Source organism: Nelumbo lutea, chromosome 4, assembly GCF_056320005.1.
Source record: "Nelumbo lutea isolate HS-2025 chromosome 4, American lotus-T2T, whole genome shotgun sequence".
In the NCBI taxonomy this organism is placed as follows: domain Eukaryota; kingdom Viridiplantae; phylum Streptophyta; class Magnoliopsida; order Proteales; family Nelumbonaceae; genus Nelumbo; species Nelumbo lutea.
Window position 1 is genome coordinate 37092935 of NC_142687.1, and position 25528 is coordinate 37118462.

Genomic DNA, 25528 nt, shown 5'->3' on the forward strand with positions numbered 1-25528 from the left:
TCCATGAACAGGTCTAATTGAATTCACAATGTATGTGGTTCCTTGGTGGTGTTGTCTATGACCAAATGGTGATGATAGACTTGTATTGACGAGGGAGGAGAACGAAATTCATAGAAATATGAAATCATGGAGAAGAATAGTGTTGAAGTTGGTGTGTATTTGGAACATTTGTATAGCGACAAGCTTCCTCCTTTGTAACTTGTAGGGGTTCCCCCCCTGCTTTGTATATCTCCTCTTGTTCCCCCCTTTTATTCTCAATATATTCTGGTTAACTTTTCTCAAAGAATAGTGTTGAAGTTCTCTTAAATGCTTCAAAACCGTTTGAGCCATACAATATATGACTGCATGTTAAATAATTACCTGTATGGTATATAGTTGCAAGTTTATTGTGATCATTATATTCAGTTATAAATAATTAGAAAAATATTATGAGTTATAATAAGGTTAGTACTTCATAATATTTCATTAATAATAATATTATAATATTTGTAATTAATGAACTATGAAATTAGTTAATAATAATTGTTAAATATGGGTAAATTTACATTCCATATTATATTAGGAATCAATTAATAGTATTATAAATAATTGTAATTAATTATAAATTGTCTAAATTTAAATTCCCCTTAAATTATTTGAAATAAATTCCATTTAATTATATTTTGAAATTCATTTAAATTCCATATAAGAATAATTACATTAATAAAAATATAAATAAATTCTTTTTATTTTCAATTTAAAATCAAATTAAAAATAACTGCTTTAATAAAATTGTAAGTGTATAAAATTAATTAGTAAACATAAAGTTTTATAATTAATTGAAAAAAATAAAGTAAAATTAACATTAATTGATAAAAACGAAAGTGAAATTAATATATGTTTTAATCTTAAATTACCAAGAAAAATCTGAACAAATCCCTTGCATTGGACTATTTTTACTAATTTGTATAGTTGTGAAAGACACCTGTAGTAAATCAGAAAAAAATAGAGAAAGAAAAGAAAGAGGAATGAAAGGTTTCAGCAAAAACTTGTGGAAGAAGAATAGGAAGGAAGAGAGAAGAGAAGATGTTCGATCCCATCTCTAGTCCCCTCAAGATGTCTTTTATTTCTTAATGTGAAAACTGAGTATAATTCCTTAGATGCCCTTAATAGGGCGGCCAGCACTAAAGAACTAATAAAATAAACAAAAAGAGGCCCATAACTAAAAGAAAATAAACTTAAAGCATAACTGAAAAGAAATAAAACCACAAAGGCCCATTCGGTCCATTCTCACTGCACATATACTAAATATTTTTCTTCTACAAATTTAAATTTATTAATCTCAAATTTATTTTTCATTGGTATATATACAATCATCAGTTTTTATATACTACCATGCATCGCACGGTTGTCTGGCTAGTATATTATTAAGCCAATGATTTGATGATGAGTAAATGTATATTCTGTTTCTGCTTTTATTATTCTTTAACAAGTAATTTTTCCTTTCTTGTGATGCAATTATAGGCAGAGTTATACAGAGTAAAAAGGGCATTTGATAAGGCTGAGCCATTATATTTGGAGGCTGTCAATATTTTGGAGGAATCATTTGGACCCGAGGATATACGGTAAACATGATTTCATTCTTATTCCATAATTCAAGAACTCTTTTCTTGTTGGAGTTTGATTAGATGATGATTTGCATGGAAGCTCTTCTGGTTCTGGTGTATAATATGTTGGAAACTTTATCCTATAGATTCCTGAAACCTGATGTCATACTCTCTAGCTAGTTCATAACAGATGGAGCCATGAAAGGAATCATATAGAGAGATAATAGATTTTCAAAGTGATTAAAGAGATACATTTTTGAAATTTTATATCCAAATTGTTCTCATTTAATCCATGATGCTGAGAATAACAGAATGCTAAAGTTTCCTTTCTCTCCAATGGGACCTCCACATCCGTTTGCCCAAAAGTGAGTAGTTCCTAAGTGCTAGCCTTCCTTTACCAAGACCACCTTCTCCTTGCTTGTACAACTAAATAGACGAATGTTCCTTTTTACCCTCTCCTGGTTCCAGTAGCCAGATGTTCATTTTCAAAAAAAAGAAAAAAAGAAAAAAAAAAAGAAAAAAGAAAAAAAACTCAACCTTTGGAGACAAGAAAATAAATTTTCCATGGCCCTAATCAGATTGGTTGCCCCTCCCAATCTCCAAAGCAAGGCCAGCCATATTGATCAAAAAAAAAAAGGCCAACCAACTGATGCTAGACCATAGTAATTCAATGGCTTCTATTTTTTTTTTTTGAAAATGGTCAGGTATTGTATTAAAAATTAAATTAATTAAACCCCCCAAAGCTGCACAGAAAGAAGCTGTGCCATCACCAACTCCATCTATACAAAAAGTATTGATTAGAAATTACAAAACAGAGTATCAGCATTCAAAAAGTGCTGTATGGTTCCCAACTTCTACCGTTTAGCTTGGAACTGGCTACAGAGCTCTCCATCTATACAAAAAGTATTGATTAGAAATTACAAAACAGAGTATCAGCATTCAAAAAGTGCTGTATGGTTCCCAACTTCTACCGTTTAGCTTGGAACTGGCTACAGAGCTCTTGCCAAATTGACATCTTTTTAGAACAAAAGATAATTGGGTTTAATTTCAATACAGCTTCCAATCTTTGGTTGTCAAAAAAGATGATAATGTCATGAGCAAATTGGAGGTGGAAAATCTTCACATTCTCTGACCCAACACAAAAATCCAGAATAAGGCCTAGCCGCCTAGGAAATTTACTTTATATCCTTAAACCCCACAAAATTAGACTTCTAATGATAAAATGCATATAAGAGGTGCTACTCGGATTGGCCTGAGTTAGCATTTTCAGTGTTTTGGGCTTGGTCCTTCAGGCTACGCCCATTCAGATTGTGACAGAAGTCCAGCTTGAGCCCACTCAAGTTGCACCCCTAATACGTAGAGTCCAATTTGCCACTTTCTATTTATTGAAGAGGGGCAAACCACTTGTATTTTCTCCAGGTGATAACAATGTAGGGAAATGATTTGTTGCCCATGGGCATAAGCATCGATCCCTTTGTGTTTCCTTTTATTTGCATGCCACTGAAATAACCATTTATATGCATATTTCCCTTTTCAACTTACATCCCTGTTTTGTGCTTAGGGGATAAGTAGCTCTCATGTTCATTTTTTACATTAAAAAATGTACTTCTTCAATGTATCTCATTTCAACTCTGTAACCTGTAACAATACCTAATTCAGGGTGGGTGCAGCCTTCCACAACCTTGGGCAATTTTATCTTGTACAGCGGAAACTTGAAGAAGCTTGTGTTTTTTATGAGGTAAAGAATTTTTTTTTGATCAATAACATTTTCATTACATCATCAATAGAAGATTTACAAAAGGAAGACAAACCCGCTTATCTTCCAAGAGCACCAAAGAACCTCAAGAAAAGGAAAAAAAGAAAAAGAAAAGAAAGAATTATCTATATTTAAGTTCCATTACAAATTTTTTGTAAGTATTTTTTTTTGTGGCTGTAATACATTCTTTAGTTATTAAATCGATACATTAAGCTAAAGTTTTGAGCTTGAAACTTTTCCTTGTCAGTTAGTTTAGAACCATGTTTAGCAATTTGAGAACATGAGATAAGCACATATTACTCGTATATTACTAGTCAATTCAGACCCTCAATCAGATATGTCATCCTCTAGATGCCAGCACATGGAGCTGTCTAAAGACTTGCATTTCTACTCTTGAAAACTGATTCTAGCCCTGGGAGAGGCTCCACACCTAGACAATGCTCCCTGGAATCAATCATGTGCATCCAACAAATCAATTTCAGGCATTAGTATGATGAAAACTGTGACAATAAACTCATTTTGAATAATTTACTGCTGGTTTTCCCTCCAAAGTGGGGATTTCTCTCTCTCTCATGAAAATAAATATCAAGTTAATGATGAGTTCGGCTTTGGTCAGTACAAAGCCCATTTGAACAGCCTTTACAGCCTTGCATTGGGAATATCTCTGTACTTATGTACTTTATTTCATGGGGAGATTTTCCCAAAGCAAGGTTGCAGGAGGCTGTTCGAATAGTGTGAGCACAGGCTTGCACTGACCGAAACCGAACTCATTAATGACAATGACAGTTCTACTGCTGAATCAGGATACTTCATGGGAATTCTTCCATTGATTGTGACTATAATTTGGGCCTGTAGACACCAATTTGGCAATAGAAATGGTCATATTTGCTTTGTAGGATATAGAAGGCTTTGATGCAGATGTGAATGGTCATATTTGCTTTGGTGTCAATCCTAACATGTAAATCAAATTGTGGATATTGGAGTTTCCTGATTCGCATGTTCCATTTCTTTTTGATCAACTGTCCATTGGTATACTGAATCCCCTCACCATAGTGGGACTAACACATACACATAAGTGTCAAGTTAATTGTAATAAAACTTCTGATGCTCAATGAGGATATCTTTTGGGAACTCAAGTTCTTGCATTGATTGTGTTGATGGATTGGAGCCTGTAGAGATTACCTGGATTGCCTTGTTTCATGTCACCATCATCATCATCATCAAATCCTTATCCCAACCACATGGAGTCAACTAATGAATCCTGTTTCATCATTCCATTTTGTTTAGTGTCATATCCATTGTTAACTTACTTGTGCGAAAGCTTTTCTTACTACTTCAACTCATGTTCTTTTTGTTTTGCCCCTAGCCCTTCTAGCCCTTTCAACTTGCAACAGATTTCTTCTTCTTAAAGGTGCTGTGGATGGTCTTTATGAATCTGACTAAACCATCTTAGTCTGCTTTTCCTCATTTTATCACCTATTGGAGCAAGCACCAGGTTCCTTTAAATGACTTCATTTTTGACCCTATCCTTTCTAGTTTTTCCACTCAGTGTACATATTTTTGTCATACTTATTTTTTGGACGTGTTGTTTCTTTACTTCCCAACACTATCCACATAACTTTGCTGGTCTTACAACTGTTATAGAAATTTCCTTTTAATTTGAGTGGTATTTGCCTATCACATAAGGCTCTAGATTCATCCTTCCATTTTATCGAGACAAAGTAACGGAATCTCCAATTGTAAGTGTACCTTGTTTTACACTCCTATTATCTTTTTCATTATTATTATTATTATTATCATCATCATCATCTTCATCATTTTTAAATTTACATAGAATATATTGTGTTTTGACCCTACTTTTTTTAAATCTCTTGTTTCTCTTTTGGGCACATTGAGTTATTTCATTAGTTTCTCCATTAATACCATGCCATTAGCAAACAGCAAGCACAGTGGGGCCTCCTGTATATGTTTAGTCAATTCATCTATGACTAGTGCAAATAAATAAGAATGAAGTACTGAGCCTTGGTGAAGACCCATTGTAACTATAAAATCTGGTGTCTTTCTTTTTCTTGCTAATTTTTTCTATCAATCTTCTTAAAAGAAAGATAGCTTCCATGTTTGGATTCCCTGGCATAAGCCCAAATTGGTTTTCTTATATACTTGTTTCATGTCATAACCTTTGTTCAATTAGTATCTCCTAGAGTTTCATGGTATGGCTCACAAGTTTAATCCCATGTTACTTATTGCAACTTTGAAGGAATGCTTCTAAGTAGAGGTCTGACCTCAGAAGGGGATGCCAAATCTCTTTTCTTCTTGAAAATCATTAGTTGGAATGTGAGGGGGTTGGGGAGTGCTAGGAAAAGAAGGTTGATTAAGGACCTCCTTAGAAGGGAAAGGTCGGATGTAGTGATGCTACAGGAAACCAAATTAGCTGATATTGATTCCGTGGTGCTTGGGGGGAGATTTCAATGTAATTCGATTTACGAGTGAACAAAATAACCCTCAACAGGTCATTACAACCAGCATACGGAGATTCAACGACTTTATTAATAATTGTGAGTTAAAGGAACTCCAATTGCAGCAAGCTCTCTATGCTTGGTCCAACTTTCAGGAGACACCAACTTTCTCCAAATTAGATAGGTTCCTTTTCAATGAAAGCTGGGAAAGGGGGCGGACTTGATAACAAGGGCTCTACCTAGAGTGACATCTAACCACTGCCCATTGGCCTAGGACAGGAGCCCTTTAGGAAAGGACCTCGACCCTTTAGGTTTGAGAACATGTGGTTGACTCACTTGGACTTTGTGAAGAAGGTTGAGGAATGGTGGAGAGAAGACCTGGGGGGGGGAGTGGAAAGGGGTAAGATTTCACAAAAAACTAAAAAGATTGAGAGCACATGTGAAGGATTCGAATATGGAGCATTTTGGGAGAATAGAAGAAAGGAAATCCTCTTTGCTGTCCCAAATAGAGGAATTGGATGCGAAGGAATCCCAAAGAGCCCTAAGCCTTCAGGATAGAGATCGGAGATGGAATCTGAAAAGAGAGTTAGATGAAGTTATTTTGAGAGAAGAAATTTCCTGGAGGCAGAAGTCTAGATGTAAGTGGATTAAGGAAGGAGATGGGAACACTAAATTTTTTCATGACCTAGCCAATGGAAGGAGGAAAAACCTATTGTCCAAACTGGAAGTGGATGGAATAGTCTATGATACCCAAAAGAGAATAGCCAATTGTTTTGTTGACCATTTCAAGTCCATTTTGAGGAGACCCCTAAGCCGTAGTGTGAAGCTGGAAGGTGTGACTTGGCAGAGGCTTATAGAAGAGAGTAGAAGCTGGCTGGAAAGGAAATTTGAGGAGGAAGAAATTAGAAAATCTGTGTTTTCCATGGACAAATCTAAAGCACCAGGGCCATATGGGTTTACGATGGATTTCTTCCAAGATTGTTGGGACGTAGTCAAAGAAGATTTAATTGAGGTCTTCAAGGAATTTGAGAATAATTCAGTTATGAGTTAGGGAATTAATGCTATATTTTTAGTCTGCTACATTTTTAGTCTTAATTCCCAAGAAGAAAGAGGCCAAGCATCTAAAGGACTTTAGACCTATCAGTTTGGTGACTAGCATTTACAAGATTGTGGCAAAGGTCTTATCTTTGAGGATAAAAATGGTGTTTCCTTGTCTTATTAGCCAAGCTTTTGTTTAGGGGAGACAAATTGTAGATTAGATTCTAATAGCAAATGAATGTGTGGAGGAAATGAGGAGATTGGGGCGTCAAGGTTATATGTGTAAACTAGATCTTGAAAAGGCTTATCACGTGGTGGATTGGGAATTCTTGTCACTTGTGTTAAGTGTGGGTTTGGGGATTAATGGTGCAAATGGATAAACGGTTGCCTTTCCAATTGCCATTATTCCATCCTAGTCAACGAGATAGTTAATGATTTTTTCCCAGCTAGTAGGGGTTTGAGACAAAATGATCCCATGCCACCTTTTCTTTTCATTTTAGTCACCGATGTCTTTAGAAGACTCCTCTCAGAAGCGGATAGAGTCAGATCTATAAGAGGGTGGAGAATAGGTAGAGATAGAGTTTTAATTTCCCATCTTCAATTTGCAGATGACATAATAATCTTTTGTGAAGGTTGTGATTTAATGGAGGTATAGAATCTGAAGGATTTAATAATTCACTTTGAGAGGGCCTCAAATTTGAAGGTAAATTTTGAGAAGAGCTGCGTTGTGGAAGTTCATTTGAACAGAGAGGAGATGGAATCCATAGCAGCCTTGTTAGAATGCACTTGCTCTTAGTGGCTTCTTTCCTACCTAGGACTTCCTCTAGGTGCAAATCCAAAGGAAAGTAGGTTTTGGAACCCAGTGGTGGAAAAATTCGAAAAAAGATTAGTAGCTTGGAAGAGAAACTATATTTCCATGTGTGGTATAGTTACTCCGATTAAAGCAACTTTAGCCAACTTGCCTTTATATTTTTTGTCAGTCTTTAGAATTCCTAAGCGGGTGGTAAAGAGGTTGGAAAAACTGATGAGGGACTTCTTATGGGAACTTGGAGAAGAGAAAAAAGATCACTTGATTAGGTGGGAGGTGGTGAGTCGGAGTAAAAAAGGAGGCCTAGGCTTAGGGAATGTGGTGAGTAAGAATGAGGCTCTTTTAGGTAAGTGGCTTTGGAGGTGGCCCTTGGAGAGGGAGAGGTGGTGGCATGAAATAGTGAAAAGTATCCATGGCTGTTCTGAAGCAGGTTGGGATGCAGGGTATCTTGAAGGGCTTTGCTCACAACACCTTGGAAGGCGATGTCTAGCATTCTCCCTAAATTCCTCAGTTTTGTAAGGTATGATGCTTGTTTTGGAAACTCCATTCTTTTTTGGGAAGATACATGGGTGAGCACTCAACCCCTGAAAGACCATTTCCCTTCTCTCTATTCTATCTCCCTCTTTAAAAAGAAACCCATTTCTTGGTTCCTTTCCCTTAGTTTGCCCATTGGCTTTAAACTAGGATTTCGGGTTTCGAAGAGGGTTAAGGGATGAAGAACTTCATCGTGTTTTAGAGCTACTGTTGCTTCTAGAGTTGGTGTGTTTGGACCTCCACTAACCCAGATAAAAGAGTCTGGACCCTAACCCCGGTTTTCAAAGCCCTTTGCTCTAACCCTTCCTTTCAGGTCTTCCTTGATAAAGAAATTTGGTCAAGGCCAATACCTCCCAAGATAGCAGTGTTCTGTTGGGAAGCCTATTATGGTAAGATCAATATTGTGGAAAGCTTGCAAAAGAAGAAACCTTTCATGTGTCTGTCCCCAAATCGGTGCTTTGTGTAAAGTGAAGGGTGAGGATTGTAACCATTTGCTGATATCGTGATCCTTTGCTGCCAATATTTGGAATTGGGTTGCTTCCTATTTGGGTGCAGGTGGAACTTTCTCTCTGAAGTAAAGTTTCTGTTCACTCCGGCTGCTCTTGGGAGATTGACAAAAAGAGGGAAGGTAATGTGGAAATGTATCAGAGCCGCTACTTTGTGGATTTTTATGGGAAGAGAGAAATGCTAGAATATTTCAAGAAAAGGAAATAAGTCTTGCTGAAATCAAGGAATACATATTGGCAAGGACAATCTCATGATTGAAATCTTCACATTTGTTGGCTGACTTCTCCTTTGATGACTTAAGGAGAAATTGGGAAGCAGTGGCTTCTACAATATCCACTAAGAACAAATTACAAGTGGATTGGAAACCCCCATCGGATGGAGTGGTAAAATTGAATTTTGATGGCAGCTGCCAAGGCAACCCATGGCCATCCAGAATTGGTGGGATTTTGAGAGACAGACAGCAATATGTTGTCTCTTTTTTAAGGACCAGTGGGTGAAGGCTATTCTGTAAGGGCAGAGCTACTAGCAGCGGTACAAGGTATACAGATGGCTAGTCAAATTGGAGTGAACAATTTGTTAGTAGAAGGGGATTCCAAAGTAGTAGTGGGCTGGCTGAATAGCCCAGATACAGCTTGCTGGGGCTATAGGGATCTGTTAAAGAAAGTTAAATGGATGACAAGAAATATGACTATCAGATTTCAGTGGGTCAGCAGATCAGAAAATGCAATGGCTGATTCTCTGGCCAAACAAGGGGTGTCAAAGGGAGATCTGTTTTGGGCTACTTTGTAATTTGTGTTTCAGGCTTGGGCTTGTTTAGTGTATATGATTCAGTCCTCGGGGGAGGTAACATCTTGTGCCTCTTCCTAGGCTGATTGTATTCTCTTATCTGAATTACTAAAACTTCTCTCATTTATCAAAAAAAGCATCTTCTTTTCTTTTATTATCTTATTATGTAGTTTAGTTAGCCATAACAGACCTACTCCCATACTTTTCGTATTTCTATTGGGATATCAAGGCATAATGTTTTTCTTTTTTCATCTTATTTTGTGTTTCCTTCATTTAATAATTTTAATTTTACAAAGGTGCATAATTTTTTTTAATATTGTCGGTGTTACTAGTCACTTCTCCATGAGCACCCTCTACAACCCTCTATTTTTTTGAAATTTTTTTTTTCCCATCTTTCCTTGATTTCTTCATGTTTTACCACAACTCTTTTTCGATAATCAGGCATATCCATGGGGAAAAGACAAGAAACTATCCTTATTTACAATGATATATGAAGTTATTCAAGACTGCTATCAGTCTTGAGCACTAGGAAATTTCAGGTTCGAAAAGAAGAGAAAGTGAAGAAGAAAGAAGAGAAAGAGTAGTGAGAGAGCAGTAGAACACAGGCTTTGAAAGGAAGGACAGAATCACAATAATCTGCCGCCGCCACTTCAATTTAATATTTATATGTTATGCTAGTTACATGAAAGGACACATCTGCCCTTGGTGTTTACATCATAACACATAACAATATAAAACTGAAAAGTAAATAACAACTAGAATAACAGAATAATAGATAGACCATCAGCTAACCCTAGAATGACTAGGTACATTCTACCCTACGGACAGAGTGGGACCACAGCTGTGGGTCCCACATCAGTTTCTCTACACTCCCCCTCAAGTTGGGAGTAAATGTTTATCATTCCCAACTTGGATAGATCCGCTTCTAGCTTCTTTCTTGATACGGCTTTAGTGAGGATATCTGCTAGTTGCATACTGGATGTGATGTAAGGGAGGCATACTTCTTGAGATGAGACCCTCTCTCGTACAAAATGTCGGTCAAATTCAATGTGTTTGGTTCTGTCATGCTGCACTGGATTATGTGCTATATTAATGGTTGCTTGATTATCACAATACAACATCAGGGGCTTCTCATACTCAGCACCCAATTCCTCAAGTAGAGATCTTAGCCATAGGATTTCAGCCACTCCGTTGGCCATGGACTTGTATTCTGCTTCAGCACTAGACCGGGAGACAACACTTTGTTTCTTATTTCTCCAGGAGACAAGGTTTCCTCCCACAAGGGCATAATATCCTGAGATAGACCTTCTGTCATCAACACTCCCAGCCCAATCGGCATCCGTATAGACCTCCACCTTCATGTGGTTATTGTTCTTGAACAGTATACCCCTACCCGGGCATCTCTTCAAGTAGGCTAAAATTCTTTTTGCCGCAAGAAGATGTGTGGTTCTAGGAGAATGCATGTACTTGCTGACAACACTAACAACATAAGTAATATCTGGCCGAGTGAGGCAGAGATATAGGAGCTTTCCTACCAATCGCTGGAACATAACCTTGTCTTCAAGAAGTTTCCCACTGTCTGCACTAATCCTGTGGTTCTGTTCAATTGGTGTATCTGCAGGCTTGACACCTAAATTTCCAGTTTCTGCCAACAGGTCTAGGACATATTTCCTCTGAGAGATAAAGATCCCCTGTTTGGATCTAGCAACCTCAATACCCAAAAAATACCGGATTAGACCAAGGTCTTTCACCTCAAACTCTTGATGAAGGAGCTGTTTAAGGGACTCAATCTCATGGCTATCATTCCCTGTAACTACAATATCATCAACATATACTGCCAGTAGTGTCAAGGAGGACTCCACCGTCTTGATGAATAGAGTATGATCTGACTGGGCCTGTACATAACCAAACTTCACAAGGGCTAGTCTGAACCTATCGAACCATGCCCTAGGTGACTGTTTCAAACCATACAAAGCCTTGTTGAGCCGGCAGACCTTCTTACCTGTTTCTGCATCATAGAATCCCGGAGGCAAATGCATGTAAACCTCTTCCTGCAGATCTCCATTCAGAAAAGCATTTTTCACGTCCATTTGGTATAAAGGCCAAATGTGACTTGCTGCAAGGGATAATAGGACTCGAATGGTAGTCATCTTGGCTACCGGGGCAAAGGTCTCCAAATAATCTATGCCTTAAGTCTGTGTATACCCTCTTGCAACTAACTGAGCTTTATACCTCTCAATAGATCCATCTGCATTATGCTTCACAATAAATACCCATCTGCATTCAACTGGTTTCTTTCTTTTGGGCAGATCAACTACCTCCCAGGTGTTATTTTTCAACAGGGCATCCATCTCAACCTGCATTGCATCTTTCCATTCTAGGACGGATAGAGCCTCTTGCACTGTTCTTGGAATAGGGACATTGGAAATGGAACTAAGGTAGGACCTGTAGGTAGGAGATAGGCGATCATAGGATAGTGGGCTGTAGTCGTGGTACAATGTCGTTTCCCTTTACGAACTGCAATCGAAAGGTCAAGGTCATCTATAGGAGGTGAAATGGCAACAATAGAGGAAGTCTCTGTGAGCCCTGGGACTGTAATACCTGGACCCGGAGCTGCAAATGAGATTGGTGCTGGCCTGGACTGCTGATGATCAGGATCAACCTGCCTGCACCGCCTGTGATAGACCCTCAACTCCTGATCCCTCTGACCACCTTCACCATTGCAGCTCCCCCTCAACTCCTGATCCCTCTGACTGCCCTCACCATTGCAACTCTCATCACTCAATGGAATAGGTAAAGGAACTACCCCACTCTCACTGCTCTCCCTCTGAAGACAAGGACCCAAACCCCTACTCTCATTACTCTCCCCCTGAGGAGAAACCTGAAGATAATAGGGTGTCTCCTCAAAGAAAGTGACATCCATGGAGACAAACTTCCTCCCTAAGACAGGATCATAGCAGCAATAACCTTTTTGAGTTTGTGCATAACCAAGGAAGATGCATTTGGAGGCTTTGGGTTCGAACTTGGAGTGATGGGGTCCGAGAAGCTGAACAAAGCAGGTACAACCGAATGTTTTAAGGGGAATAGAAAACAAGTCCTCACGTGGGTATAGAAGGGAAAAGGGAGATCTCATATCAAAGACCCGGGAAGGAACCCGATTAATAAGATATACCGCCGTGAGGATAGCATCACCCCAGAAGCGAATAGGAACATTGGAAGTAAACATGAGACTTCTAGCCACTTCCAAGATGTGCCTATTCTTCCTTTCGGCAACCCCATTCTGCTGAGGTGTATGAGGGCAAGAGCTTTGGTGGATAACCCGATTAAGAAGATAAGATGTCAATGGTTTAGCAAAGTATTCCTTTGCGTTATCAGATCTGAGAACTTTGATCTTGGCATCAAATTGGGTTAGGATCATTTGGTGAAAGTGTTGGGTCAGGGCAGGTACCTCATCTCGTGAACGCATGAGATAAACCCAAGAAAAACGGGTATGGTCATCAACAAATAACAAGAAATATCTGTACCCACCCATGGAAGGGATGTGATAAGGCCCCCAAACGTTAGTATGCACAATATCAAAAAAATTATTACTCCTTTTATTACTCAATAAATAAGGCTTTCTACAATGCTTAGCAAACTCACAACTTTCACACTGCAACTGAGACAACTCAATAGACTCAAATAAAGTTGGAAACAGACTCTTTAGAGACCGAAAGGACAAATGACCTAATCGGTTATGCCAAGGCATAACCGGACTCATACTCTGAGAAACAAAAGACATCTTCTCTATTGATTATTCCTGACGAAACTTCTCCCCGAGCAGATAGATCCCATTCGTCTCACGGCCAGTCCCAATCACCTTCTTCGTCTCCAAGTCTTGAAAAACACATCGGTCAGGGAAGAAGGTTATTGAGCAGTTCATATGCTTGGTAATACTACTGACTGAAAGAAGGTTAGTATCAAGCTTAGGAACATGCAAGACAGATGACAGGGAAATAGTATCTGATAACTTGATGTCACCCTTCCCAGAAATAGGAACCAGGGAGCCATCAACAATAGATACTTTATCCCTACCAGAAGACAAATGGTAAGTGGTAAACAGTGAAGGCAAGCTAGTCATGTGGTCGGATGCACCTGAGTCTATTACCCAACAAGGTACAATAGTACCTGGAGCTGAGGCATGGTAGGCTGAAGCTTGAGTACCATAATGTGCGAAGGCAGATGTGGCAGGGGCTGATGGTGACTGCGGTGGCTGAGCTGAATTTCCAACTTCCTTTTCTAACTGTAATAGGGCGGCCCGAACTGCAGCTAAGGTCTCCAAAGATGTTCCTTTTGTGCTAGATGAGGATGCTGAATCAGTGTTCACGGCCACATGAGCAGTGCCCTTCTTGCTTCTCAACTTCACAGGAACCAAGTGAGGATGTAGTTTCCAACATGTTTCTTTTGTATGTTTGGGTTTCTTACAATGTTCACATACCACATCCTTCTTGTCTTCCTTCCTCTTGTCCTTCTCTGAATCACCCCCTGATTTGGGTGTGACCGCTACAAAGGCTGGTGTGAGGGGCTGAGGTTGCATCATAACTTTCCTTCTGGTCTCTTCATTGTGTACAAATGAATATGCCTGAGAGATAATCACATTGTCTCTAGTCAAAATTTGTTGCCGCACAATATCGTACTCTGAATTTAGGCCTGCCAGAAACTCAAATACCCGGTTTGTCTCAACCTGCTTTCTATATATCTGTGCATCTTTGGGACTCTCCCACTCAAGAGTCTCTAAGTGATCAATCTCACGCCACAGGGACTGCAAGGTAGAGAAATATATTGAAACCGATCTCTCTCCTTGTTTAAGATTTTTCACTTCACATTTCAATTCATATGCTCTGGCAACATTAAGGGGTTGGGAATAATTTTCTTTCATAACATCCCATATCTCCTTAGCTGTCTTTGCCCATAAGTAATTTCAGCTAATATGAGGCTGCATAGAATTACACAGCCATGTCATAACCAAGTAGTTTTTTTGGATCCACTTGGTATATGTAGGGTCTCCCTTTGGGGGTTCTTTCATATCTCCCAAGAGGTACCCCAATTTACCTCTTCCCTCAATAGCCATCACGGCTGATTGGACCCATTCCAAATAGTTTGATCCATCAAACTTTACGGTTGTAATCTGACCACCCATCTCAGAAACACTACCATAATTGATGTTCCCAAAGCTGCCTTCTGCCTGATTTTTAAACTCCATCTCGGTCAAGTCTCAAAACAGCACTTGGGCTACCAATCACAATAAAAAAACAGTATAGGCCTAATCTGTATTCACAGTGTATGTGCACAAACTGGGATAACTCTGATCTGAAACTAACTAGCAAACACAACAGTAGCTGTCCGTAGAGCTCCAACCCCTTAAGAGAGTTCGAAAACCCCAAAATCCTCTGAAGAACAACTTAGAAGTAGGTCTGATATGCTTGGCAGAATTAGGGTTTTAATCAGTCCTTAAAGTGATCAATTCAGTTGCACAATCCAATCAGTACCGTATAGATGGACTTGCAGTAGGGTTAATATGAAACCCTAGAATCTGATCAATGCTAACAATAAACTTGAGGACAGCTGTAGGTAGATCGCAAGATTCAGTCTAACACTAGGGCTTGCCGCAAGATCACTTTCAAACCCTAGAGCAGAGAGAAACAAGGCTGAGACAGTTCGGCCCAACAGTAGGGTTTGCTGTAAAACCCTAGTGAATCGAAGACAGAAAACCCTAGAATGGTTCGGTCTCCCTCTCCAGATAGGTCCAACCTATCTTCTCTTAGAAAATAAGTAACTTACAAGGAAAAATTGTTCGCTGCCTTCTAAGGTTACCCGAACCCTAGTCTTCTCTGATCCTTCCTGCCACCAACACTCTACAACCATAACAAGCTTCCAACAGCTGCTAGCACATCTGGCGATCTCCAAGAATCAGTCTGCGAACTCCACCTTTTCAGCTTCCAGTCCTAGGAGATTCTCATGTGGTCAGCTGGTATTAGACTCACATGAGAAACCCTAACTTGGCTCTGATACCATGAAGTTATTCAAGACTGCTATCAGTCTTGAGCACTAAGAAATTTCAGGTTCGAAAAGAAGAGAAAGTGAAGAAGAAAGAGGAGAAAGAGGAGTGAGAGAGCAGTAGAACACAGGCTTTGAAAGGAAGGACAGAATCACTATAATCTGCCGCCGCCACTTCAATTTAATATTTATATGTTATGCTAGTTACATGAAAGGACACATCTGCCCTTGGTGTTTACATCATAACATATAACAATATAAAACTGAAAAGTAAATAACAACTAGAATAACAGAATAACAGATAGACCATCAGCTAACCCTAGAATGACTAGGTACATTCTACCCTATGGACAGAGTGGGACCACAGCTGTGGGGCCCACATCAGTTTCTCTACAATATAAAATCAATTACAAAGGGTTAATGGAATGTGAGGGGCTTAAGAAAAGAAAGAAGGATTTTATGAGGAATTGTCCAAGAAATAACATCACAGATGTAGTGGTGCTGCAAGAGACGAAGCTGGAGTCGTTCTACCTGAGAATGAAAATTGAAAGTTGGGGATCTATCAGTAGTTAATGGGTGAAGGCGAATGCTGTGGGTCTGTTGGAGGGCCTAGTGGTTATCTGGAATCCAAGGGTTCCCTTTTGTAATATGTTGGAATACTTGGAAGGACAAAGATAAAAGAATTTTTGAAGTCAAAGCTTGGACAACAATCAGAATAGTGGTGGCAATTAGCAGATCTGTTGCAGAGTGGTTGCTGGTTCTTCCAGAATTTAGATAAGCCACCAAGGAGGATTTTGAGATATTCTTGGGGAAGTTTTGGGGTTCCAATTGTGTAATTTGGAAAATTTTGATTGTCTAGTTTTAGCAAGTTTCGTTTGTTTTTTGTTTTTTTTTTTTTTCTTTTGTATATGGTGATTCCTTATCACCTATGAGGATGTATCTCCTTTTCTTTTAATGAAAATTCATTTTTACCATAAATAATTTGTATTTTTTTCATCAATAACAATGGATTTCATTAATTAGAAAAAAGAATACAAAGGGAGGAAAAAAGGTTACAGTTGAGCCCAAAACAAGTTCTCCGTATTCACCCCTTGCTTTGCTAACCCATCAGCAAGGGAGTTTGCACATCTCTTAACCCAAACTACTTTAACTTCCATGTCTTTTGTCAACCATTTGAATTTCTTCTTCTCATTGCTGTACAACCACAAACCAATTTTGTCTCCTTTCAACCATTCTACCACCAACCTGGATTCTCCTTTCATCCATAAAAAAATTTGTCTGTAAACGGTCCTTTTAATATTTTTTTTCTGTAATAGTTAGGGATTTACCTGCTTTATCAAAAAAGGAATGTAATAAAATTACCATCCTTTTTTTATCTACTAATAATATATATTAGCATATATTAATAGTTATATTAGGTCCTCTATGCAATCAAGTTCCTGAATCCTCCAACCATCTGTTCATTCACTGCAGCTTCTCCTCTCAGCTGTGGAATTTGGCTTTCTCCTGATTTGGAGTCCATTCTTGCCTATCTGATTCAGCCCTTCAGCTCTTTCAAGGATGGCGTCTTAAGGGATTGAACAACAGGGGTAAATTGCTTTGGAGGACTTTCCCTTCTGTCATCATTTGGGCCCTCTGGAAGGAAAGGAACGGTCGAATTTTTGACAACTCTTTTTTCTGATGTAGTTTCAGTAAAAAATAGGGTTATAGGCTTTTTGTATTCTTGGTTTAGTGTACAAAGGGCTTTCAGGGGTGTCCAGATTTACTCTTTTTTGCAAGCTGGACCTTTCTTTTGTTGACACACTGTATATTCCGATTGTACAGGCTCTCATTATACATAGGCTGCTACTCTTTACTTTAATACAATTCAATACTGTTGATGCACTTTTTCCATATAGGTGAACATTTCACTAGCAGTCCGGAAACTCCTCATCGGAATAGCAATATCAGTTTCAATGGAACCAAGAAGCCAAGATACAACTCTGGCATTATCAATATTCCATTGTTTCAGCCCTTTTGAATCAGACTTATTAGGTTGCTTTGTGGAGTTGTCCACAAACCCCGAAAGACCATTTCCCTCAACAAAGAACTGGAAATGGAACTTCCAGAAAGCATGATTAGTCCCATTGAACTTCACTGGAAGAATATCTCTTTTCTCCATTGCCATTTCTGTAAAAGGACTCAAGAAACTCAAGAAAAATAAGGCAGCCAAACCTAAAAAATGAAATTTGTCTAATCTTTTGAGAACTTCCGAACCTGTCCACTTGACCAGGTGAATCTGCCCCATTCAGTGGTGGGTCGACCAAACCACAACCATTGATGAAATCCTCAAACCTTCTCATCCCCACACTTGACCTTCCGTCCCTCCCACCCTTCTCTCCCTTCCTAACCACATTCCCCTCCATTGATAAAATCCTCCTCAGGCTTTCCAACTCATACCAAAAGCCAGCTCTGTCTCCTTCTGTGTTTGGATCAGACACACTTGTCACCTCCCATCTCCAATCCCCACTTGTCTCCTGCAGGCAAACTGAAACTATGAACTTGCCCACCTTTTCCCTTATTTTTCTGTCACTGGAATCCCAAAAAATAATAACCCCCTTGATAGCCCCTTAGCGTCCAAATTCAGCCACTCCCCACTCCCTTTCCCCCAAATCTCTTCCTTCACAATCGTGTTAGAAGTCTCTAACTTTGTTCCTGGAGAAGGCCAACCTTAGGATTAAAATGTCAAATCAAATTCTTGACCACTATTATTCTTTTCTTCTCACTTAGGCCCCTAACGTTCCAACTTAGAATCTTCATCCTGAGGATCCTACCCGACCCGTATACCAGACTAGAGCCTAATTTCTCACATGTCCTCCCCCATTAACTCCTCTCCCCCTTCTTTGTCCCGGCTATTGTCCTTCAACCGAGATTCCTCCTTGCTCTTCTCTTCTCTTGCAAAATCCACCTCGCCCTTTTTAGACAAAACTCTTCTTACCACCTCTTCCCACCTGTTCTATAGCCTTCTTCTTCCTTTTTTCCACCCCCACTTCACCAACCTGGCTCCCAGATTGAATCATTAGGCAAGCCTCACTCACCGCCCTCTCAATGGGAATCCCCTTAGAGTTAAGGATTTAACCTCTCTTCCTGGAAAAATGAAGTCAAGACTGTTATGGTCCCGCGCATAGGATCTCATCACGGGTCGGTCTACGGTGAGAAAGCCCTACTTTCCCTTGCGCCTTCCCTTGCGTGCAGACCCTATTGCGGAAACTGAATGGGTGATTTGTCCAAGAGACCACCCGAACTCTCCCTTGGGGTGGTTTGTCCAAGAGACCACCCGAACTCTCCTCACTCTTTTCTTGACTGGAAAACTGAATGCTTTATTTCAATTCGTGGCTCCTTAAATAGGAGATTATAGAAGGACATTCCTTGTTGGATTCGGCCAGGCTAGGGTAATCCAACTTAAACTAAAACTCCTATTTTCCTACTCAACTAAAACTCATAACTCTTACTTAAGAAGATAAAATAAGATAAGGATAAGATAAGATAAGGGATAAGGGATAAGGTAAGCTGGCGGTGAGTTGGTGGGCAGAGTTGGTGTGGTAGGATGTGTGGGCCCGGCTTGATGGGCTGTCATGTGGGCCCCGCCCTACTGCTGCTGCTGGGCAATGCGTGTGTCTCGCGGTGCTGCTGCCGTGCGGTGCGTTCTGCTACCTAGTGCTGCTGTCGTGCGGTGCGTGCTACGTGCTGTCGGGTGGTGCGTGCTGCGCCCTGTCGGCGGTGTGTGCTACTGTGCGGTGCTGCCAGGTGGTGCCTGCTGCTGTGCGGCTAGCTGTGCGTGCTGCTGCCTATGACTATGCCGTAGTGCGCTACCGGTTGGTGTGACCATAACATTACACCTCTCCTGGACAATGAGCTTGTCCTCAAGCTCGAATTCCGGATACGGGGCTTGGGACTCTGCCAATGGATCAAACGACTGCACATTATCTCTCATCCCACTAACAGCCTGAACAATAGGGACTGCCCCGTATCTCAGTGCATAAAGTTGGATTATTTGATGCAGACCCTAGCCACCTTCTTTAGTTTCCAGCTCCCAGGCGTAGCCATGGCTTACAGTGACTACATGATCTGCTGCACTCAGTCCAGCCGCAAGGACATTGAAGTGTTCCCCACCTCCTGGGTCATATAGTTTGAAGTAGTTTTGTGGAAGATCCACATAACAAAAATCGCGTACTGGACCACGGCCCCGATTTGCTATGTTGTGGATCACAGGAACGCACCGGGTATACTTACAGAAAGGAACCTCAAGAGCAGCCTTACCGAAGAGAACCGTGCGTTTTAAAATACCCTCTCGGCCTCCCATATATATATATTTTTCTCAATATTGCGGAACATAGGGCTGTCTATGAACACAAAATCCATGCCATCAATATAAGCTTGAGAGAAAGTTACCTCCATATCCTGCCCATCCACCTTACATCTCTTGCGCACTCCTGTTTCTTGGATTTCTGCACAGATACCATACTATGGTGCCACAACCATAATTCTATGTCCACACCGAGCCAAAGCTGTTGGTAAAGTCCCATCAACATCGCCAAGCCCACCTGTCTTCGACCAAGGAGCACATTCTACAAGTACCAATATGATGTTCGTGACATTGTCCTCGGCCAAAGGAGGAAGCCTTACAGTTTCATCCTCCGTGCGCTGATCCTTGGGGCTAACCGCGGCTGTAGGGGCAGCGTCTGCTGTTCGCTGGATGCCTCTGCCCAGTTTGGACGACGACTGTTTGTGTTGGCGATTCCCTTATAACTCCCTTCTTTGTTGGAGAGGAATGCTTCCAGCAGGCGTCGCATCTCCCGGACATCTTCCCTGACTTCATGAACCTCCATGCTGGTTTATGCTAGCCTATGTTCCAGTTTGTTGACCTTGAATGGTAGTTGCTCCATATCGCCCGTGACGTTTGGCTTTGATACTAAATTGTTATGGTCCCGCGCGTAGGATCTCGTCACTGGTCGGTCCACGGTGAGAAAGCCCTGCTTTCCCTTGCGCCTTCCCTTGCGTGTAGACCCTATTGCGGAAACTGAATGGGTGATTTGTCCAAGAGACCACCCGAACTCTCCCTTGGGGTGGTTTGTCCAAGAGACCACCCGAACTCTCCTCACTCTTTTCTTGACTGGAAAACTGAATGCTTTATTTCAATTCGTGGCTCCTTAAATAGGAGATTACAGAAGGACATTCCTTGTTGGATTTGGCCAGGCTAGGGTAATCCAACTTAAACTAAAACTCCTAATTTCCTACTCAACTAAAACTCATAACTCTTACTTAAGAAGATAAAATAAGACAAGGATAAGATAAGATAAGGGATAAGGGATAAGGTAAGCTGGCGGTGAGTTGGCGGGCAGAGTTGGTGTGGTAGGATAAGTGTGGGCCTGGCCTGATGGGCTGTCATGTGGGCCCTGCCCTACTGCTGCTACTGGGCAGTGCACGCGCCTCGCGGTGCTGATGCCGTGCGGTGCGTGCTGCTGCCGTGAGGTGCGTTCCGCTGCCGTGCGGTGTGTTCTGCTGCCGTGTGGTGCGTTCTGCTGCCTAGTGCTGCTGTCGTGCGGTGCGTGCTGCTGTGCGGCCAGCTGTGAGTGTTGCTGCCTATGACTGCGCCGCAGTGCGCTGCCGGTTGGTGTGACCATAACAAAGACCTAGTGTATGTTCTATGACAGCTGCTACAACTGCCAGAGCTGCATACACCTCATGTTGTGGGGGAGAAGGTTGCACATCGGCTGATATAGGAGTCGAGCTAGATAGTGCTAGGTCTAAACTCGTCAACTTGTATCAAGATATTTGACGACCTCCTTCTAGCTGTTGTGGATTCCTTAAGTATTCCTTCACCTTTTATGCAGCTCAGGGCATCATCTTTTAGTTCACCTGCTACCGGTGCCAAGCTACTCCTTGGCTGGAGCTCCACCTTCTTCTCATCTGTCATATCTTGTTATCACCCAGATCCAATCGTCATTACCCCCTTTTGGCTGACCAATCTTTTTAATCAAAATTTTAACCCTGCCCCTTTGTAAAAGGTTTTTCCCAATTATACCCCTCCCCCTCTTGACCCCCAATCCATTTGACACATGACTGTGTTGGAATTTCCCACTCCATGAGATTTTAGGTTGTGGGTCTCGCAAAAGCTTAAGTTTGCCTGGTCTCTTTAGCCCTTGCCAGTGAAAATTCTTCCCCTTTCTTTGTCACACGTTGATTGGGTTTCTCTTCTTCCCTCCATCTCCCCTTCCACATGTCCCCCCTTGTTGAAATTTCTTTCTCTTATGCCTTGCGAAATACCAAAAATACCCCCATTTTCTCCACCTTATCATCTTCTTTGTCCTTTGGACGAATCATCTTCTCCTCACCATTCTTGTTGTAGGCTTTATTTCTACTATCAGCTCCATCCTTCAGTATTTTAAAATCCTCCCCTCTCCCACCATTCTCAAAAGAAAATCCTAGGAAGGTTCCATCTTCTCCTTCCACGGTTAACTTCATATCATAGCTTTCCCTTGCAAAGATTAATTTCATCCTATCTGGAACATCTGCAACCTCCTCCACTGCTACCATTATCTTGGCCATGTCCAACTTATCCCAACCTCTATTTTTATCGTCGAATTTCAGGAACTTCCCACAATACCGACCTATCTCCTTGAAAGTGGCAATGCTCCATGCATGAAAGGGTATTCCAACTACATCTTTCCATACTGTCCTTTTCCTCCCTTGCCATCTTCGCTCAGACCTCCAGTTGTAGGGAACCACCATCCCAGTCTATGATCTAAGTCCCTCTCTGTCCTCTCCGCTTCTAGTACCTTCTCAGCCCACTCTTTGCAGTGAAACATGAAGAGGTAAAGCCCTGCATTCAGCTTTATAATACCCAACACCTTATCGCGTCCCCATTCAAAGCTCGCCAAGGCTTCTACTTTATTCACATCCAATTCCAGTCCAACAAATCTCCCTACAAGACTGGCTCTTAGCACCTTTGTTCTTTCCTCCATCCTCTCCGCTTCTAGTACCTTCTCAGCCCACTCTTTGCAGTGAAACATGAAGAGGTAAAGCCCTGCATTCAGCTTTATAATACCCAACACCTTATCGCGTCCCCTTTCAAAGCTCGCCTAGGCTTCTACTTTATCCACATCCAATTCCAGTCCAACAAATCTCCCTACAAGATTGGCTCTTAGCACCTTTGTTCTTTCCTCCATCCTCCCTACCCTCCCAACGTCAACTCTCAGCACTGCTTCTTTCCTTTCGCTAAAACCTCTTCCTTTACCCTCAACTTTCCCCTACAGGTCTCATCCCCATGTTGGACCTACTACAGGAGAGTAAAACTTGGGATTAAACTAGCTGATACACCTATTGACTAGAATCACAGAATTAATGCTTTAGATGTTGAGCTAGTCAAGGATGTTGGGAGGTATCAGAGATTGGTGGGCCGATTGTTAGTGCATGACACAACTAGATATCTCCTATGCAATTCATGTGGTGTGCTGGTACATGCATGCCCAACGGGCTTAGCATTGCGAAGCCATTGGTGGGACACTTGCTTATTTGAAAAGGCACCCAGGCAAAGGGTTATTGTTTGTTGATATTTGAAGCTAGAAGCTTACACAAATGTAGATTGGGCAGGGTACCTAGATGATACGAGATCCACATCAGGAGTTTGCGCTCTTGTTGGGGGATAATTTGATTTCATGGAAGAGTAAAAAGCAACTAGTTGTAGCCAGGTCAAATGTAGAAGCAAGCTATAGTGCTATGGCACATGGTGTTTTAGAGCTTCTTTGGGTTTGGTCTTTACTAGGAGAGCTTGGAATTTGTGTGGAGGAACCTATGATGCTTTACTGTGAAAATCAAGGAGCAATTAACATTGTCCATAACTTATTTCAGTATGATAGGACAAAGCATGTAGAAGTGGACAGGCATTTCATAAGAGAAAGGGTGACATTTAGAGAAGTTTGTCTGCCATAGGTTTCATCTGATTTACAACTTGCTGATGTACTCACCAAGGTAGTTGCAAAAAAGAAGCTTGAACATAATCTACGCAAGTTGGGAATGTGTGACATTTACTCCCAACTTGAGGGGGAGTGCTGAGATTCAGCAATTTTTTGTTTCTTTTTATTTAGTGCTGTCGGGCCCAAGGCCCAAGAGTTTAAATTTATTTTTCATGTTTTTTTTTATGTAATTAGTAGCAGCCACCCTATTTAGGGCAGATTGGTCATTGTATTTTCTTTTACTTAATATGTATATAAGCTATTGTGTGGGGTGGTCAAATCTATTATTGGCTTCTCCCATCTCTTCTTCTCTTCCTTTCTTTTATTTCTGTTATCAAATCAGATTACAGTTCTGAATTTCCTACTGATGATATATATATATATATTTTGTAATCATGCTAGCCAGCATGGTACCAGCCCAGGCATGTATTATCAGGCCTGGGGTGTGGGCCAGGCTGGGCATGTGCAGACCTCAAGGCTGTTAGTGCCATGCAAATAGTCGGCCTGGGCCTGGCCCTGGCCCAGCCAATGACCATCCCTACCATCTTCATCAGGTATTGTATCTGACCTCTTATAAACAGATCGTCAACTACTCCTATTTCCATACAAACTACTTGTTCTCATTTCCCTTCAGCTGTAGATCCCTAGAAACATCTTGAATATCCCTTGCACAATTCCATTCTCATGTCCTCATAATTGATCCACATCGTTCATCGAGTCAGGCTGACCCTCTGCTTGCACCTCCCTTTATGCCAGACCTATACTATTCTTGCCACGTGCACTCAACAATCCCAAATCCAAGGTAACCTCTTGACAGATAACCCAGACTTTTAGAGCTTCAGTCAAAGTGTTTTCACATTTCAAACAAATTACTGTATGCATTTAGTCTTGATAAATGGAAAGTATGTGAGTTTGCTTCAATAGCTTGTGATATATTTTTCATAACTTTCTCTTTGTTTTCTGAACATGCTTGGTGTGCAGTAAATGTCCTTGAATTATTACCAGTCCAACCTTTCTTTTCTTATAATCTTGTTAAGGTGTTTTTGTATAACTTTTATGACAGTGGATCCAACATACTAACAACTATTTTTCTTTCTGTTTCATGCATCCTCTGGCAGCGGGCTTTAAAGGTATGAATCTACTACTGTTGCATCATGTTCATTCTCTGGTCATGATTCATAATTTTCTTCACAATATTTCCTTATCATCTGTTGTTTGGTAGCCATTTTCTATTTGTTCTTACTGTATAATGATTTCAAATTTTGACTTCAATATCACCTTGTACTTTGTAGATCAAAGGGCGTGTTCTTGGATATGCCCATAGAGACTATGCAGATACGATGTATCATCTTGGAATGGTAGCATCTTAATTTGCCATTGTGTTTTTTTTTTTTCAATTTATTGCTTCTATTTCATTCTCTGTTCTCTCTATCTGAAAGGTGGATGTAGCTTGGATATAAATTGGCTTTGCTTTTGAAAATGAAGCTGCAAAGAGTTGCATATTGCTAATTGGCTTTCCTGTGACTTTGTTGTATTGCATGTTTTATGTTCACAGGGGTGTTATTATAAATGTTATTTGAGAGAGGATAGACAGATTACTCTCATATTTTGCTCTCAAACTCTTCTTCCTTATCAAACTAATATCACAACATAGTAATGGAGCGGCGCTAAGTGATCTGTACTTCACATGTCATCTAGGCTGTACCTAATGTCACGACTTGCGGATTCATAGGATTGAATGATAGAAGGAGAGGGAGAACGTAGGATCCCATGATGTCCGGGTACTCCTTTGCCATTGTTAGAAAACTCGCTGTGCTTCAAGAACCATTCAGTCTCGACTACACCCCCATTATCAGAGTGGTAGCACTCGTTTATTTTTGAGAACCCATATTTATTTCGAAACCAAAAAAGTGCTTCGGCCTCAATGGAGAAGCCCGCCTGACTCCCCAAATGAACAGAGAAGTATTTGATGTGGGGGACGTCCAAAGGCAATTAACGGAGTAGTATATAAAGCATTACACTTTCCT

At 40.7% G+C, this 25528-nt stretch overlaps 1 protein-coding gene across 14 annotated transcripts in view; it reads left to right on the forward strand.

The window, feature by feature from the left end:
• LOC148855239 (Tetratricopeptide repeat (TPR)-like superfamily protein) overlaps positions 1-25528 on the forward strand; it is an 86931-nt gene that overhangs the window by 19987 nt on the left and 41416 nt on the right. For all 14 annotated transcript variants that reach the window (XR_016095099.1, XR_016095100.1, XM_088941929.1 and 11 more), the window contains 4 exons: positions 1504-1604; positions 3246-3324; positions 24620-24631; positions 24794-24859. Coding sequence is in view for 12 of the 14 variants with exons in the window: in XM_088941929.1 (XP_088798055.1) it covers positions 1504-1604; positions 3246-3324; positions 24620-24631; positions 24794-24859 (258 nt within the window). In the remaining 2 variants the exon portion in view is untranslated. The remainder of the gene's footprint in view (positions 1-1503; positions 1605-3245; positions 3325-24619; positions 24632-24793; positions 24860-25528) is intronic.